Source organism: Ananas comosus, linkage group 4 (genome assembly GCF_001540865.1).
Source record: "Ananas comosus cultivar F153 linkage group 4, ASM154086v1, whole genome shotgun sequence".
In the NCBI taxonomy this organism is placed as follows: domain Eukaryota; kingdom Viridiplantae; phylum Streptophyta; class Magnoliopsida; order Poales; family Bromeliaceae; genus Ananas; species Ananas comosus.
Genome location: NC_033624.1, coordinates 3565469 through 3585375, shown reverse-complemented (window position 1 = coordinate 3585375; position 19907 = coordinate 3565469). Strand labels below are relative to the sequence as shown.

The following is a 19907-nucleotide window of genomic DNA, read 5'->3' as shown; positions in this document are numbered from 1 at the left end:
ATATAAAAATATTTTATAATAAATTTTATTTTTTTAATATTTTTATATTATTTTATAAGTCTAATTATTAATTAAATAAAAGTTAGATAAAAATAATTTAATAGTTAAATCTATTTAAACAAAAGTCATTAAAATTGGTATATGCGGAAAAGAAATTTATACAACAATTTATTTTATAAAAATTTATATGAAAAGGATTTGAGATAAATCTATCAAAAAAATTTTAAAAAAATTAATAAATAGAAAAAAATAAAATTGTAGAAGAACTTGTTTAATAAACTTAATTATATATATACACATATACACTATATTTTTAAAATTTTAGTCCTGAAATTTAAATTTTGTATTTTTTTATATAACGATATTTTACGTGATTTAAATTGCATCTATTAGGTTTGATTTTGTTATGCAATTTATTACACATATTATTAATAAAATTAATTAAATATAATATATTTAATTAATTATGAATAAAATTAAGTAATTAATTTCATAGAGTTTAGAGATTTAAAATTTTAAAATTTTAAAATTTTAAAATTTGAAGTTTAAAATTTGGAAATAAATATTATGAGTTAAAATTAGAATTTAGAATTAAAAATATAAAATATAAAATTTGAAATTTTAAAATTTGAAGGTATCAAAATTTAAAAATTTCATATTATATATATTTTTATTATATATATAGAGGAAAAGTGCGAGTAAAGGAGGGTTTGGGAGGACACGTGTCACCCTTTGGTTTCCCAAAACCCTCCTTAAATATAGTAAATTAATTAATTAATTTTATAGAATTTAGAGATTTAAAATTTTAAAATTTGAAGTTTATAATTTAGAAATAAATATTATGAGTTAAAATTGAAATTTAGAATTTAAAATATAAAATATAAATTTTGATATTTATAACTTTAAAATTTGAAAGTATAAAAATTTAAAATTTCGTATTATATACTCAATTCAAAAAAATTATAGTTGAGGGGCTATCTATATATCTTTATCTACATTAAAAACAAATGATACTATTTGGTGCACCAGGTGTATAAGTAAATTTTACACACTTTATTTTGAAATATTTGATATAAAAATATAACTCTGATAATTTTTTATATAGGGACATTTTATATAGTATAGATCGCATTTATAAAATTATATTTTAATTTAATAATATTAATCATTAAAAATTAAGGTTAGTGTATGTAATATTTATAGACCGGGTGTAGGCAAACTTTTTAATAAATGAGAAGTGGGTTGGGAAGAAATTATTTCATGCACCGGGTGTATATTTATATGTTAAACACTATATTGATAAGCCCATATTGTTGGAACTTAAACCCTATAATATTTTGTACAAAAATTTATTATATAGTGTAAATATATCCATTAAATTATATTTTAATTTTAAATTAAAAAAATAAATTTGGTGTATGTTATATTTGTGTAGACCGGGTGCATGCAAATTTTTAAAAGAGAGAGGAGAGCTGGAGGAGGACACGTGTCACCTCCTAACCACTTTGAGGTAACCTAACTCTCCTTTAATGTAGTAGAGTATAAGTATAAGTATATATATAAGTATATAAGTAAGTATATATATATAAAAGTAAGTAAGTATAGATATAGGATTAGTGTTTAAAAAGTAAGAAAGCAACGTGGTGGCCCAAGTTATCTGTTTGATCCCCTTTTTTTCAATAGCTTATAAATTCATAGCAAAACTATTTGGCATTTTTGGATGTTGGGTAAGTTATGTGATAATAATATATTTGGTATGAAGATTTAAAATCTGACTAGTAATAAGTTTTTGTGCTTGTTTGATCTAGCTTTTGAAAAATAATTTTGAGTCCAAATGTAATTTTTGGTTTAATGGAGTGTTTGGCAATTTTTTTTTTAAAAAAAATTATTCTAATTTTTAGAATCAATTTTTTAATTTTTGAGGTCCAAAAAAGAAAGTGGTTAAAATCTACTTCTTAAAGTCTGATTTTGAATTCGAACTTTGAAGCTTTATTTTTATTTTAGATTCAGATCCGATTCTGAAGCTAAAACCTACTTCAGAAGCTCTAGCTATACCAAATGTATTGGGCTAAAATTAGGAGCTTCCATTTGAAGCTCAGGAGTTATGATTCTCAAGCAGCGACAGGCTACAGAGGTGGTAATGAAACTTTTTGTATTTGAATTTTTAAAATTTTATAAAATTTGAATTTTGGAGATCCCGGTCTATTAATCGTTGAGCCATCTCTCTCTCTCTCTCTCTCTCTCTCATTGTTTTGGTTCTACGTAAAACTGGAAAAAATAATTTTCCGTGGAAAAAAAAGTTTGTAAAACTGGGAAAAACAATTTTCCGTGGAAAAAAAAGTTTTTCGTGGAAAATTTGTTTTACGGTTTTTAGTTTTTGGTTTGTAGGAAAATAAAATTAGTTTTCAGTTATAATTGTTTGGTTGGATGGTTGAAAGGAAAAAGTATATATTATTATTATTATTATTATTATTATGTATTCTATATATTATTTATTTATAATTTATGTTAATTATTAGGCTATATATATTATTATTATAATTTATATTTATGAATTAAATATATTAAAGTTATTATATTAATAAAGTATAAGTATTTAATATATATATGTAATGGTATGTTATATATTTATTAAAATATCATAATTTTTATAAATAAATATAAATTAGGGTTTTCTTTTAGTTGTTTGGTTGAAAGAAAAAAAAAGAAAATTTATAAATAAAATTATTATTAGTATATTATTTTATCATATATATTTTTATATTAATATTATCATTTACATATTTAGTATTATATTTATATTTTAAACAATATATTTAATATTATAGATTAATTAAGTATGTAATATATATTATAATGAGATTTATGTAATACTATAATAAATATAAATTATATTTATTTATGAAAATATTATATAATAATATATTTATATTAAAATAAAATACTTTTTTAAATATATTTAAATATATATTAATATTTCTATATTAAAGAAAAGAAGGGGGGAGGGAGCTGCGGCAGCGATGGCATCGTGGACGGCGCATGCTGCCCTGCCCTCCAGAACGCCGCCGATTTTGGGCGGGAAGTTTTCGTTTTGCTCGTTTTCGAGCGGTGAAAACGAAAAGCACACTTAATGCCCAACGATCAAAAAGAGGAGAAAAAAAAAAAAGCAAGAGCCGCCACACCAAAACCCTAGCTCGCCTCGCGATTCTCATCATTTGCTCCCATGGAGATCGATCCCAATCTCTCCTCTGTGCTTCGAAACCTGAAGGTGGACGATCCGTGGACTCCTCCGCGGACGTGGGAGTCGATCCCATCCGAGAGTGGAGCCCCTCGCTCCGGCGATCCTCGTCGCCGATCTCGAGCTCCGATCTATGATCCTGCTTCAGTTTCTGTAAGAAATTCCTTAATGCGATCTTTTTTCTCACTAATTTTACGATTAATTGAGGCGATTTAATCTTCTCGATTCTATGATATGTAGGATGAGATCAATTACGTTGTGAGTACTATTATTCGATTAGATATTAGTAGGAATTTGGCCTTTTTTGAATTTAAACTGGAAATATATATACCATACGCAGATCAAGTGAGGAACATTGAATACATTGTTCATAATATACAATTGGTGTTGGAAAGTAGTTAGTCGTAGAATGATAAACAACAATAAATAGTTGCCTTGATACGGTCAGATTTTCAGTATTTTGGAAGCTTTTCTCATTTGACAAATTGAAGATCTGTTTGGCAATATATAAAAACAAAAATTGATGGTTCCATTTAGGTGCTAGGACAATTTTGACAGTATAGCTACAATTTTCGAGGAGATATGGTTACTGTTGGAACTTTGAACGAAGTTGTTTGAAGAAGCATTAGTAGCTTTCTATTCAAATTCCCTCTATAGCCTCTCATTGCGTGAGAATCAAAAGCTTCAAATGGAACCTCCTAATTTTGGCCCAATAGATATTAGCCTTTTGGTACAGCAAGAACTTCTGAAGAGTTATTTGCCAGAAGTCTAGTTTCTGGAAGTTTCTGCATTTTGGGGTAGAAGCCATCCCAAGAGCCAGGCAGAATAGGCACATATGTTAGCTTTCCCAACAATGACATTTCGTTGTTTTTTTTTTTTGTCTTAGAATTGGCATCATGGAAAGTAGATAAGCAGGATGTGGTTGGCTAAGAAAACTACCTGGTTTGGATAGGCATTATAGCCCGATAAATTTCTGTGTTGAAATTCTTCTTGTAGAAGAATTATGAGGAGCAGATTGGTGTCAAGCAGACGACATAGCAAAGTAAACCTTGTGGGTTCTACTGTTCCTCTAAATCATTTAAACGAAAAGAATCGACTTAAACAAAAGCAAGACTATCTGTAGGCTTAGACCACTGCCTCTTTGTATCATGGATTCATGACTGTAAATCTGTAATCTCTCAGACCTAACTGAAGTGCTTGTCTATTTTAAAACAAAATACAGACACATTTGAGCTTCATCTTCTCCATCCCCCAATTTACAACAAGCCATATTTTCTATGACAATACTTTTGGTTATAGTATATGCCATATCTTATTCTTTATTATCATTAGAAGTTTCTCTTACATGTAGGTTGATGACTCTTTTTTCAGGATGCAACCTTGGTGCGTCTGGCCTTACTTGCGTTGCAAGGTGTTAAGTCTGCTATAGTAGAAATTGAGGAAATCTCTTCAGCATTTTGTTCAAGTCCGGCAGATAGAACTTCTCATCGGGTCCCTAATTTATGGTGCCGTTCATCAAGCACAAATGCTTTAGGACAGATTCTCAAATCAATAAACCACACAGCTCTTGTGGTTTATTTCCTTCAAAAGTTTGTGAACTTCTATCTTTTTTCTAGTCGAAAGGTGGCTGGTGAAAGTAGAAATAAAATAGACGAAGACGAAGTTTCTTATGATAACAATGTTGAAGTACAACCTCCTTACAGTCTAGTTAATCATGCATTTTCTGTTGCAGTTAAAAAAGTTTTAGAAGGGTACTTTTGTTCCTTGAGTACTTTATTGGCATCAGTTAAATTGAGACGCTTAAATGCACCTTCTTCCATTACCAAAGGGAAAATTGGCAAAACAACTACTGTTTCTGAAGTTACTATTCTGGAGGTTTATTTACATACCGAGGAATTGAGAAGACTTATTCAATCCCTTGGAAATATTTGTTTTCCGAAGTTTGCAGATCTTGACTTGTGGAGAGAGGATTTGAACACTGATACTAACTTTGAATTTCACAACTTTCCGAAGGGAGCAGATCTACTTTCATATTTGTATGTTCAGTTCCGAGTAAGCCATCCTCTTTTTGATTCATCTTTACATTATGATTTCTTTTATATGTTTGCTTATTTGCATCCCATGCAATTTCTTAGAACTTTCTTAAATTTAAGAAAACTATGCTCATTTAGCCTACAAATCTCCTTTGCTAGAAAATTTATGGGTTGTAGTAGATCACTTGATTGCTTTTTCTGTTCTATGAGCGCATTCATGTATTGTTTCACTATCTTGCACTCTTGACGCACTAAATGGGAAAAAAGGCTCCAATTCCATCTTCATCTTTATCTAGTAGGCTTAGGTTTTTGGTTTTGTTATTGGAGAAATAGCCTACCAAGGGATATTGAAGTCCAGGTGCACTATCCTAACCATTTGGCACCACTTACTATAATTGCACTAGTGATGTGATACCAAATGCTAGTACCATTGTAAGTACATTAATTTACATTAGGCCAGGTAGAATGAAAAATCAAGTCAATTCAAATGTCAGATATATTGGGATATTTTCTGAATTGGATACTTCTTTTGTTCTTTTCAGTTTAAACTTCATTTGGTATATAGTAAATTTCCATCTACTTAAATAAAACTGGAGCCCTGTGGATGTTGGGCAGCACTGATCCCTGTTGGGCTTCTGAGACCTTTTACTTGCCCCATTTCGCTCTCTAGCATTTTGCTTGTTAGTGTTCCACTTCCTCTTTCTGACCAACCGCCCTAGGTTTAAGAAAAGTACTGCGAATAATACCTTCAAGTAATCAATAATTGAAACTCAGAAATTTTACTTCGCAAATAGCATTTCTTCTGGCCTGTACTTTTACTTTGGTATTCCCCAATAAACTCAAATTTTGAATAAGAAATTTGAAAAAGAAATTGTTCTTTTTTCTTAAACTTGACTTGTGAAGCATGCTAACTTTCCACTATTGTAGCAGCCAAAACTTTGTCTTAATAGTTTTTTTTTTTTTTTTTTTTTTTTTTCCTTTCAACTTTGGGTACTTAATACAAATTGATGAATTAGAAAGCTTACCTCACTTTTCTTCTTGAAGTTATTTGGAGGTGACCTGAAGCCTAAATAGTTATATGCTGGTTAGAGTATAGCTTTTTTATGTCATATTTTTTTATAGGGTCCCTTCTTGTGATTCTTGACAGTAAACAAAATTCTTGAAAGTCACGATAATTTGCTTATCTTCCACATAAAGTGCTTTTTAGATAAGCAAATGCTGATGCATTTTCTTTGCTGTTGATTGTTCGATCTATAGGATGCTGATCCAATTAATTGTGAACTTATTAAATATCTTTTCATCCGTTCTTGTGAACCCTACTGTGGTTTCATAAAGTCATGGATTTACCGAGCAAGTATTGATGATCCTTATGAGGAGTTTTTGGTCGCGCACTCAGACACTTTACAAACTGCAAATGGTGCTATAGGTTCGCGGAGTGATTTGCCATTAATGCCTTCCAAGGTAATCTTTTGTTTTATTCGCTATTCTCTTTCCTGAGCCTCAATGCTGAAATTTGGCTCCTTTTTCTTGATTGTATACCTTTATATGATACATCTGTTTCCATGTCTCCCAGCATGGATATGTATTATTGTTTTTACTTGCATTTTTCTGGTGTTTTCCTCAGGTAAATATGAATTGGGTACTTCACATATATCTCCTGAAAAATCATCTATTCAATTGCAATTTTTTTTCTTCAAAAATAAACCATATCTTGAGTTGAAGACTCGTCCAATTTATGGGGTGGAAGTTGGTTATGTATTGAAAAAGGTTCTTTATCAACACACATTTTTTTTAAATACAATTGTGTGTGTGTGTGTATTGGGTGGGGAAGTTGGTTCTGTATTAAAAACAGGTTCTTTAGCAACGCACATTTTCGTAAATACAGGTGTGTGTGTGTGTGTGTGTGTGTGTGTGTGTGTAATTCTAATTTTTTGAAGAGCTTACGTGAAAGTTTGTAGTTTTCTCAGATATATACAGGTTTGGTAATTTTTCAGGAGTATGTATGTATGTATCTCATATACATTGTACTACTTGTTTGTGACCACTTTTAAGTTTTCAACAGGAGCGAAGTCGTGTGTCTGTTCCTTGCTTTCTAAAAGATGTTTGTCGCCCCCTTCTGCTAGCCGGCCTACAGCTCCAAGTGCTCGTAAGGCTTCTAAACTTGTCTGGTCTTTCCATTGTTGGAGGAGCTCATATACCTCGTGATCTGGCAAATTTGGAGGAAATCCTGCCGTTTTGGTTTGACTATTCTAGCAATTCTGCATTTCTGTCCAACTCAATGACTTTCTCCAAGAAGAGCATGGAAACCATACTTCATAAAAGAGAAGCTATGTACAAGACGATGTCCGAAAAGCTTCAACTTGTTTTCTCAAAATACAACGTGCGATATCAGTGGATGGATCATGCTGTAAGAGTTTTATAGTTGTTGTTCCCTTTCGCAATTATATTGCCATTTGCCTTGTTTTACAATAATCAAGAAATCAAATATGAATTTGACCATGTTCTTTTCTTTTCTTTTCTTTTTTTGAGGTGGATAGATGTTTGCTTTGCGCTAACTAGATAGACAATAAGTGTTAAGTTTTGATGTCTCTGATGTTTGATTCGACTTGAGCTATTTCATTTTATTTTAATTTTAATTAATTTATTCAGGTCTTTTTAATTCAGTAGAGAATTCGCTCTAGTGCTATGTTAATTAGTCTCTTATTATGGGTCTAGGCAATTCCATGTCTCTTGTAGTGCTGCCCTAGCGTTGACACTTGAGGAGCTTATTGCCCATCAATCCTATATACTTTTCATTCTCATTCCATCGTATGACTCGTATCTGCATAAATGTACGGCTGATGCAGGTCTTGAATATTTTCTTTGAATACTACATACTGTTATTATGCCTTTCCATTTACAGGGGACTACATCATGTTAAGAACCATCATATGAAATTTTAGTTATAAAAGAATTCAGTGTCAAGATTCTTAAGCATATAGATTATTCTCTTTTTACCTACAGTCTTCGTCTTTCTGGTCTTCACTGAGAAGATAACGCATGAAAGATGTCTCAGTGTAATGTTTTTATTCTTATTTAACTAATGCATTAATGCTTCTCATCTTAATCTTTTGTTTCCATAGCAAATTTTCCCTCTGGATTTTAATTTAAGGAATTCCTTTTTAGGTTAATGCAGCTAATTTTCTTGGTAAAAAAAATATGAATTTTCCAGCAATTTGGGTTCCCGAAGTAGACTCATTATTCCCTGCCACTGCCAGTGAAGAAGCAACTATCTGTATGTAGGTTACTTTACCTGCCATTCTTCTTTGATGAAGTTTATTTTGTGCAAGCATCTTGTTGTTTGAGTGGAGCCCTTCAAAAAGTACTTTCATTGAGCTCCCTCAAACAACTTCTTCGTATTGCAGAAGCCGAAGCCCCAAATATGATCTTCTGCTTTTAGGGTGAAAACTGAAAAGAAGCTCATTTCAGCTTATTGCCACAGTATATCTGGCATCCTTTGTTTGCCTGGAGTACCGAAGCAGTTCCAGCAATTGGGCCAAACGGACACATAAATTTGATATATTGTCTCATTTTCTAGTTCTAAAACTTTAAATTCTCGCTTTATTTTTGTTACAATTTGCACTGCCTTTTGTTGCAAGTAGGGCTTCGGATCAGGAAGATGCCAATAATTCTTATGCGTCTGATGAATCTTCATGTGAAGTTGAGAAATTACAATCGTCAGAATGCTCTTCTTCATGTAGTTCTACAGAAGAAACTGAGGTTGAGGAAATTGCTATATTAGGTAGTAATATAACACATTCAAATTTGTCGTCATGCTATGCCAGCATTAGTGGATTCACAAACTCTAGAAATGAAAGGCTATATTCTTCTCAAAATTCTTTGTATTCCAATCAGAAAGAAACAAGTCCTACGATCGCTGCACAGGTGAATAATGAGGATGAGAAGCCAAATGAGTTTTCTATTCCCAGTCGATCAGATGAAAATTATCAATATGGTTGCTGCTGGCCATTCGACCGACTTCTAAAGAATCCTATAAATAGCAATTTGCACTCTACAGATTCTGAACAAGTGGCCTCAACTGAGGATACTCCATGCACAACTGCTGGGAACATGGACTCTCTTCGAAGGGAAGAATCCATTTCTGGTGAAGTGCTTCTTCCCTTCAGTCTGATTGGCTTCATCAACGGCAAAAATCAACCTGAGCTTCCTTGTAAACATTATGATTTCAGCGCTAACCCGATGGTGGCAAAGGCTACTTGGCGTTGTACAAACCATGGCTCCAGAGAAAAAAGATCCATGAAGAACCTTTTTCCCTGCTTTGATTTTTCATCTGTTGCAAACCCTTGTGAGGTTTATTCAGAAACTGTCTTTTCCAGGCCTGCTAATGGCTCTCAAGTTGAAACTCCTTTGCTTAAGGATTCTGGTGTTTCTACTTGTAATGTATATGAAAAATCCAATGATTCTGTTCAAGATAATACAGGAGGTCAAGCAGTTTCAAGCTTTTCGTTATCACAGGAAGCAAAGTATAAAGCACAGAACCTTCCAAAGAATGCCCCTGGTGGGGCCCATTGGGCTGGGTTGTTACGGTATTCTGGCGAAGATGTAAAGTGCACTGGTGAGGACAGTTGGCATGGTGAATATGAGATGCCACTTGATGTCGCCATTGACAAATGCATTGTGCATGAAATCTTGCTTCAGTATCCTTCTAGAACTTCATTGCTTAGCATATACTAGTAGAATTAGGTATCTCTTGAGTAAATTAGTGCTTGCTGCTGAACTTGCTCTCTTGCCGGTGTGTTGGTGTCTTGGTGACAATAAGCATAATATCACCCCTGCATATTGCAGTATAACTAGTGAAGGGCCCACGCTTCGCAGCGGTATCAAAGTTGGTATTGAATCTTTATTAAATAATAATAATTATAATTTGGAGGTGCATTCTAAGTTACCATAGAAGTTTTTAATATTAATAAGTTTTTCAACACTTCATGACAGACTAAAATTCTTTATAAAGAAAAAGAAAACTAACTTGGATGCCATACTTAAATCTAAAATATCTTAAATTTTTATAGAGAGAATGTTTAGATACTCTGTATCATGTCTATCATATTAAATTTAATTTTAGGATATTGATCATCAAATATTATATGTGGTACATGAATTGTCTCTGAACACCTGGTGCAGCCAATAATTTTTCCTAGTAAGATGTGGAGTGAATTTATTGCCTGAACCTGGTGTATTCATATGACTCATGCATCAAATTTAACTTTTTAAGAGTGTGAATGTGTGATGTATGAAATGTGATTATACACTAATTGCAGGCAATCTCTTGGCGAGATTGCACCAGCGGGTGGGGCCTTGGGGGATGGGGCTTGGGGTGGGGTGGGGTGGGGTGAAGGGGGATGGATACCTCATCAGAAGCATTGAGGTGTTGTGCTGCCGACACTCTAAATGCGTCTTACTCTATAGGTATATATAATATATTAGTATGCCTTATCAATTTAGGCATGATCATGCTAGTCCAAGAAGCCAGAGATCACTCCTTGGTTCCTTAACTATAGCAGGTATAAGTATATCAGCAACTTCACTATAAAGTTGCTTGAGGAAAGATTTGATCTGTGTGAACATTTGTTGGCACTGCGGCGGTACCATTTTATGGAACTGGCAGACTGGACAGATTCGTTCATTATATGTCTTCGCCATCAGGTAGTTTATATTAGTTTTCTTGCTGCTTATTTTGACTATCGAATACTATGAACTCATGCAACTACTATTTAAATGGACCTATATAATTTTGTTGCTTCTTATTTTTTTTGAGAGAAGATTTTGCTTCTTTTTCTTGTAAGAAATGGTCCACTGTTGGGCCTGATCAGAAGATAGCGGGGATTCAAGGGCTTCTTCAACTGGCTTTACAGAGATCTTCATGCGAGTCAGATCCTTATAAAGAAAGGTTATTTGTTTACATGAAAGGACTGGACATAGTTCCTCCTCCAACTTCATCAACTGGTTGGTACTTTTTTCTTTGGGAGTTATAACCTCAAGCACATTATTGTTTTCTTACATTTTTAGTGGTTTCCTTGCTTCAGATTATAATTGCTTAGGAACTTCAATGGCAGGTCTCAGTGTCCTTGATTATATATTGTTGGGTTACAAAGTTGATTGGCCTATCAGTATTATAATTACTGAAGATGCACTGAAAATATATGCTGAAATATTTGGCTATCTCATTCAAGTCAGGCTTGCTGTCTTTTCATTAACTGATACATGGCGCAATATAAAGGTATTCTTTTTCTGGCCTTTTGCTTTTAGTACTTGGGTTCATGTTATCTAATTCTTGTGACTGGATTTTTCTGAAGGTATTCTGCATTCTTGCTTTACATAATTCACTTGATCTAGACGAGAAATGTCTATTAATTGATTAGACTGATCATAACAGTGGATCTTTTTGTTGCCTTTAGTCCTTTACTTTGCCACTACTTTCCTATCATTAGGGGTATTTTGTTTTTTTACTTTTTCTGAATAAACTTTTTCCTGTAGTAGTGAAAAATCCTATTGCTAAAGTAAGGCCACAAGTTGCGAAGAAATGGACAGGAGTGAGGGTTAGATTAATCATATCTGAATCTTCTTTCGGGAGTCAATGATTTTTAACACAAAATTCTAACTCGGCCACGTTGATAGCGCTACAACTCAAATCCTTTTTATCTTTTATGGTTCTGCCTATGTCTGAAATGTTATTTATCTTTTGTTCTTTTTCTGGAAGACTCCTCTACCTGCATTGGTAACTTGTGCTAAAATGTGATTGTAAAATTAACTGTAAAATTAACTTCAATTGATTGTTTAGCAGCTGAGAAATATCGAAAGGATATTGTGCCTAGAACTATGTTTGGATGTTTTCAAGTTACAGAATTGATATGAAGTGTCTTGATGCAGAGAGAAGTGATGCTAACCTTTTAGCTCTTGATCATTCCTTAAGCTTGTCATTTTCTGTTAATTTCAGTTACACTTACATCTAGATGATAATTGTGAATAAGCAAAGAAAGAACTATCGCAATTTCATTTCTATTGCATGTGATTTTTTGGACCTTCTTTTTTATGGTCGTCTTCCTATTGTACAGTCATTATTAAGCTATATTGTCAGCTAATTAAGCGGTTAAAAATGAAAGTAGATTAAGCAAGAGATGTTTTACTACGACAAGTAATGTTGCAAATGTGTATAAATTGATATATGATGCATGGTCAATCAGTAATTGCTTATTTGGATGCTTTTTCAATTAATTAATTTCCTGGGCTAGATTGAAGTATCTGCAGTATATGAAGTCATAATTCTTTTATATTGTTGTTTTGCTAAATTAGCACTATGGTTCCATGATAAACTTGTAAGTGAAAATAAATCAATGTACTGCAATGTTTACTAGGAGCTGCTGCATTCAATTCGTCGCTGCCAACAAGTGAGACCGGAAGATGTGAAAGATTTCAACACCTTAGTGAGAGTAAGGTACTTTTAGTATTCCCTTGTGTTATTTGTTTTTTCTTAACTGGTTTCAAGTTCACATTGGTGTCACGATGAAAATTGTTTCGGAATGTGCCTTTGTCTAAATCAAGGATTTAAGTGCCATGGCACCGGGTCGTGCCGGAAACTTGCCGGCACGGTACGGCACGGTGCGTGCCGATGCGTGCCGGTCAAAAAAATTCTTGTGTACCGACACATAATAATATAAAATATTTATTTTTTTAGCAACAAAATATTCTAACTATTTATTATGTATTTTTATCACATTTTTTGAACTTTATTGAGGACATTACTTACTAATTTAAAGAATGGATGGTTTTGAGCTATGCCATCGGCACGAGGTCTGTATCGTGCCGGTATTTTGTTGGCATGGTACGGCATGGTGAATACGGCCTATGCCGACGGGCACTTAAAACCTTGGGCTAAAGATAAGTCTTAAGGTAGTTCTATGTCGTTCATTACAAAGATCCTATTGGACTTTTACGACCTCTCTATTTTCCTCACTATTATTTCAGTTATTTTTGCTGATCTGGATCATATCGCTGGAAAGTTTATTTTGATAAGCTGTATCATATTGTTACTACTGAAACTGAAACACCTTTTCCATGGTAATATATGCTTTCAGAAACATCTTTTCCATGGTAATATTTGCTTTCAGATCCTCTAGTAGGGAATGACTGTCTTGAATACACAACTGCCTTGAGCCATAAAGTTACATATTCATCTGAATTTCATATTTGAATGTCTTCTCATTCTTCTGTAAGCCTATGGATTATTATGATATATTCTCCATAGATATTTTCTAGATATGTCGTGATCACTAGCTTATAGCTCACTAAGCTTCTCTATTTTGTATAGGCAACAAATATATCACTTTGTCTCTACACTACAACAGTATGTGCATTCTCAATTATCCGGTGTGTCATGGTGTCGGTTTCAGCACTCCCTTAAGCATCAGGTATCAATTTTCATTTGAGATGATGAAAGATCAGAGGAAAAGACATTAATGAGAGAGATTTACTGTTAAAAGATGGTATTAACCGAAGCCTTCTGTCCAAATTAGTTGTTTGCAACTACACGACACATAACTATGTACACACATGTTATAGTCGAATTTCCTATATGAATCCAAATTCACCGCCTCTGTTTTTCATATCAACTTCTGAAACTTGTACTAAGCACCATTGATTTAAGAATATCCCGCATATGAAAATTTTCTTACTCCCATCTAGCATGCAGTTGTTATGAAGTAACAAAATTATATAGTTACTAATCTACTTTTAGTGAAGAGCCCCAAAAGGTCAAGAAGGTTCCCAAGGACGCTGCAAACGAAAGGGAATGCCAAAATAAACACTAGAAATGCCAGTTTCTTTGCCTGCACTCTAACGTCACCTAATTAAGCTGTGGAAAAATAAACCATCCTTCCTTTCTTGAGCTGTTAACATGAGTTATGATGAAAAGTGATTGACTATAAAATTGAATACTTTGGAGATATATGGAAATAGTAGTTTTGATGAGTATATTTTGGAATATACTAATTGTTCACATATTTAACTGGCAATTTCTAGTCAAAACTATAATGTCTATTCAGTGTCACTCATTTGACCTTTAAATTGATTTATTTATCCTTGTTTTGGTTCTCCATTCTTTCAGTATTTTATTGTGGTCCTGCTAATGCATTTTCCTTTCTGTACCAGTAACTGGTAGTTGTTTATGCACTAATGCCTATGGTCGTTTAGGTCAAGGACATGCTCGACTTAGAAACGATGCATATGTCCTATCTGGCTGATGCTTTGCACATGTGAGTATCTTTAATTTCTGGAATGTTTGTTATCCTTGTGCATTATATGAGGAAAGGATTTCCATTTAGTAATTCCTTTAATTTCTGCATTTTTCTCATTTCACATGAACTAATTGAAGACCGTTGTTAATGAGATAATGCTGCTTTTCAAACCAAAACATGGAGTGTGTAAAATTGTTTGTAAAGCTTCTAATAATATCAATATAATCAATTTAAGATAGAAAAGAAAAAGTCCTTGTGTGTTGGTATTGGAAGGGCAATTAGGAGTAAGGCGAATTATCTTACATTTCGATCCCGTGAGCTGAGATTCATTAAACTACCTAAACAATCCCTACCTTATGCCGGTAAAACGTAAGTCATAGCTAGAGTATTCGCTTATTCATTCATGCTAATGTATGTAAGTCCTATTCCACACAAATCCTGTATGGGAAGATTTGCATGTTTAGCTGATATCTGTAGGCCTGTTTGATAGATTTTGTGCACCATTTGTTTGATTATCCTGTAACAAACCAAGAAAACCCACTTAATATTTGTTGAAACAAATAGTCACCTTTTTATGTATTAGTGTAAAGATATTAAAAGAATTCTGCTAAAATATACTGCAGCTCTTACTGAAAGAAACTTTTCATCTGTTCTTCCCTTATTGCGACCAGGGATGTATAAAACTTTTTGTTTAGTGAAGGGCTCGTAAAGTGTTTCCTTTTATTAGTCTTTCACTCTTTCTATTTATGTCAATCTCCCTAGTCTTATTTAATTGTTTAGTATGATTGCTCATTAATTTGGACAAGTCAATTTGTTCTTTTACTATGGTTGACGTGGTTAAATATGAATATTTCTAGGTTTTATTCACTTATGCTTTTACTTGTCCCAGATGCTTTTTGTCTGCTGAGACGAAGTCAATACTTGCTATCATTAAAAACATTTTACAATGTGCTCTGGACTTGTGTTTGTGCTTTTCTGGATTAAATTTGGATGATGGATCAAAAGCGGATCATCTGAACTTGCAATCTCGAATAAACTTTTCTCAGGTAATTTTAATTTTTTCTTTGTCTTTGTATACGAAAAATTAATTTAATACAAAAAAAGGCTTAGTTCAGGTTACATGTAACATTGAATGGTAAATTGCATATCAGATATATCTGAAGGACCAAGACTAACATGCTCCATTAACATGCTTCATTTACAACCCTCATATGTTTCCATGTAAAGAATATATATAGGTATGCAATGTGATTTTTTTAACCAAGGTTGATGTGTTCGACTCAAAGATATGCTTTTGATGGCATGTGGTTATTTCCTACCGTATGAAATTATAGGCCCCTCGAATAACTCCAATTTTCAACTTGATGGTGGACCCATTGAAAGGAGACCACACTTACCCTGGGGCATTACCATATAGCTTTATAGTCTCTTTCCTGTATATTTTTGGGATCACCAAGTCTAGCCTGTTCCTACTGGTAATCACCATGAAATTCTAGATCCATGAATTTTTCTATCTTGGTATAAAAATCGAGAATTATTAAAGAAAGTCAATGTTTTTAGTTTGGGATAAATTTGGCTATGTTGTATTTGGCAAAAGTTCAATAAACTTGGGGAAGGCGAGGGGAATAGTTGGGCTAACAAAAAAAATAAACACATAAGATAAAGATATAAAAATAAATTTCTTTTATTAAGCTAGAAAGTAAAAAGACAATGAACATTTTCCTTAATGATAAATAGATAATGTGATCCTTAAAACTTTCTGAATAGTGTATTACTGGCGAATAATTGAAATACTTATTCAGTCAATAACATATTATTTATGAAATTTTCAAAAACGGATCAGACAACACTGTGACTATGGCTATGGGATTTCTCAAGTAAGATGTTTATAATTTTTATTGACTATTATTACTAATGATTCAGGTATTTGCTATCAATACTATGTTTGAGAGAAACATTAAAGATTTGTACCTCTTGTATTTGAAGTCCCCAAAGTACGGGGAATTCGGGCTTTGCCGTTTTTGGAATCTTTTGAACTACAACGACCACTACTCTACCGCTATGGGTAACAGCTACACAGGTTTCATTCATCTGTGAAAGGATGCTCTAAAATTAGAATTTGATTACTTGGCGTGTCTATTGCAAGAACCAAGGGATTGAACCAGAAAAATGAAACAGGAAAGCGAATCATCCGTCCGGCATTGCTATTTGCAGGTATGTTTTGACTTGAAGAATCCGTTTGTTTGATATTTCTGTTCAGATTTTGTGAAAACGAGTATATAGTCGGCAATTTTTTGAATGATTTGAATGTTTTAACTGATTTCGACATGTATCTTATCTATAGTTTGGAAGCAGAGATTGTTTTGCAATGTAAACTATATATTATGTTACTAAAATGAGTCAACCCTGGGTGAAGAGTGCAAGGAAAACGGAAAGGTAAAAAGGAAATTTAAGTGCATGTTTGGCATTGTTTACCTTTTGTCTCATTTATGTTTCTTCTCCGAGTTTTATATGGGTGAATGCATTTTATGCTGTTTTCAATACATAATTTTAATTGTAACCATGCTAAGACCAAAACCATGCTTGTTAATTGTAACTTAGCCTAATAAGTTGACACTTGTTTTATCTCGGATAGGAGTTTTAAGATTAGGTTTATATGCGAAATCCAAACCTATTTTGTGACCTGATTCAAATTTAATAATTTGAAGTTTCACCTAATAATATATCCCAACTCAAACACAAGCTGATCATGATTCTGGTCAAAGTGTGGGGTCACTCTTATCCCTTGACCCAACCCGAACCGGATTGTGCTGTTCGATCTTATATTGATCAGACATGCTTATAATCTTTTAACTTATTTGAGTATTGTAACTTTAACTGCATGTATCTTTGATTATTTTGTATGTATCAATGCAATCAATAAAACAACAGCTGCGTTTTTCTCTTACCATGTAATGTGTCTTTTTAAAATTTCAACATGAAAACATAAAAGTGATTTAGGAGCCCTTTAATTGAATGTAATTAAAAATAGTGTATTTGAAGGTGCCTGCAGTTGGCACTGCAGTAGTTATAACTATATGCACTTTATTTGGTTAGATGTAGTAGAAAGTGTTATAAATATAAATAATTTGTTTAGTTGCATGCGATTGAGAACATATTTTTAAAATTTCATCATTTTAGATATATGCCGGTGAGATTATCTCTATTGTAGAAAAAAAAATTTATTTTATATTTACCAGTGATTAGGGAGTAAATTTTTTTGTTTAAAATTGTTCTCTTCATTACTGCAATTGGAAATGCAGCTAATTTGGGTGTAATTTTAACTATAGCAGTTGAATTCAAATGTATTAAATCTGAACACCAAATTTGAATCTGAATTTAGTTATAACTTATAACTGCAAGATAGTTGTAATTATTTGCAACCAAATGACCCTTTGGATATTTAGTCTAACAGAAGTAGGACAACATTGAGTTACACCAAGTGCGCGTACGCCAGACAGTATAGGTTCTGGTTCAGATTCAGAACAAGGCCAAACTCAGTATGTTTGCTTTCTATAGAAGATGAGAGTAGAATTTTGATGGTTCTGAGTTTATTCAAAATCATGAGATGTTAGTTTTATTACATGCTCATTTCTCAAAAAATTACATGCTGCTCAAAAAAATAATAATAAATAAATAAATAAGCAGTTATTTCACTTTAATTCTAATCTCATTTGCTGTAGAGGTGGGTATGGCCGTATGGGTATGGTATTATTTCTCATGCAATGTAGTGTGGTTTAAAACTAAAGTAAGCAAATGATTGGTCAAAAAGATGGACGGAGCACGAATCATATCCTGAACGCATCGCCATGGGGGAGAAAGAAAGTGGGGGTTTTGCTCAGAGGAAACAGGGGACCTCATTTCAAGGTAAGTTTTTTTTTTTTTTTTTTACCCCTCTTTTTTTTTTCACAAAATTGGGAAAAGAAAAGTGAGAGAAATTCAGCCTATAGCTTGGAGGCAATCATTTGTGTTTGATTTCCTCATGTTTCTGGTTAACATTAAACCCTGCATAACATTAACCCAGGTATACCAAATGTACCTACTGCAATTGCCTAATAAGAGATCGGTGTGGTAGGTATCTGGGATCCTAAGGTCGAAGTCCAGTTACTTTGTATTTCTAGCTGAGTTTATTTCTAATAAAAAATAAAATAAAAAAAACATTAAAACAAGTATCTCTCTTTTCTTTCTCTCTCTCTGTAAATATTTTCTTTCCCCCACTAAATCTGAGTTCCTATCTTATGCAGCCTAAGGTTTTAAAGGTGAGAGTGTTCATAAAAAATGTGGAGCTAAGGCCAGTAGTTTTACAGTACTAGAGGTGCCTTGATCTTTTACTAATACCCATCACATTATTAAACATAGCCTTGTTATTTGGTATGTATGTGATAAATTTGAAAAGATTCAATAACAACTTAGTCAGCTATAGAATTTTCTTTTTTAAAAAAATGACTATATGACATTTGAGAAATGCTAATTGTACACCTAAAATTTCAGTGTAAATCTTACATTCCATCAATCCACATGTTTAAACATCTTTTTGTGCTTTTAGAATTTTAAAAAAAAGAAGAAGAAAGTGATAAGATTAGTGTGATGATATATAGGTCTTTAGAAAAATGATGTAAAATTTATACTTATTTTTGGAATTACGAGACGCGTTGCTTATATCAATTCGGTATAATTCACCACTTTCACCTAACGTATATATTTTCTACATCCGAACTCCGAAGGATAGATAATATTAAACACTAAAAATAATTTTACTATTTTTGAAGAAAACAGTGAATTACTTGTTCCATTTAGAAATCGATACTTCATCCACCGCATAGGCCTTAAATAAATTTATTGAAGGATTATATATTTTTATGATTATAATATTTTTTAAATATATTAATAAAAAAAATTAGATAACTCACAGCTAACATGAAAGCGATTTTTAAAGTTCCCTCCAGTTTAGCCCAGCATCTTTCTAAATTAGGTAAACCTAAATTTGGCCAGTGGCTTGTGGGCCAGTCTACATGCATTTCCTAGCATTGTCCCCCATGCTATCATGTATGATCTTACTTTACATTTACTCACTTGCAACCTCCATCCACATAGTGAAATCATCATGCTTAGAAGATTCTGGTCGGTGCGAACTTTTTCTTTTTCTTATATTTTCTTACATTTCTTTTTTTTATCCTTCACTTATTAAAACTATTGCCTGCACCTGGTGCATCCTCTGTGTATCGGTGCACCACGCGCGTTCCGCTAATAAGCCCTCTGTTCGCCTTGCATTTCACTTCTGTAATTAGATTTGAAGTATGAAATGAG

The 19907-nt window shown here is 32.8% G+C and overlaps 1 protein-coding gene across 5 annotated transcripts; it reads left to right on the top strand.

The window, feature by feature from the left end:
- On the top strand, window positions 3161-18756 carry LOC109709230. Of its 5 annotated transcripts, none has more exons than XR_002215938.1 (15): window positions 3161-3391; window positions 4610-5290; window positions 6529-6732; window positions 7334-7678; window positions 8437-8549; window positions 8910-9968; window positions 10833-10974; window positions 11115-11274; window positions 11355-11548; window positions 12684-12763; window positions 13637-13736; window positions 14518-14579; window positions 15451-15607; window positions 16485-16775; window positions 18284-18756. XR_002215938.1 is itself a non-coding variant. In XM_020231347.1 (14 exons), the coding sequence occupies exons 1-14, from the start codon at window positions 3224-3226 to the stop codon at window positions 16656-16658; spliced, it is 3636 nt and encodes a 1211-aa protein (XP_020086936.1). In that variant the 5' UTR covers window positions 3161-3223; the 3' UTR covers window positions 16659-17044. The 5 variants fall into 5 exon arrangements, 3 of the variants coding, with proteins under 3 accessions (XP_020086936.1, XP_020086937.1, XP_020086935.1); XR_002215937.1 differs by lacking the exon at window positions 18284-18756 and adding an exon at window positions 16906-17044; XM_020231347.1 differs by lacking the exon at window positions 18284-18756 and having other exon boundaries at window positions 8913-9968; window positions 16485-17044.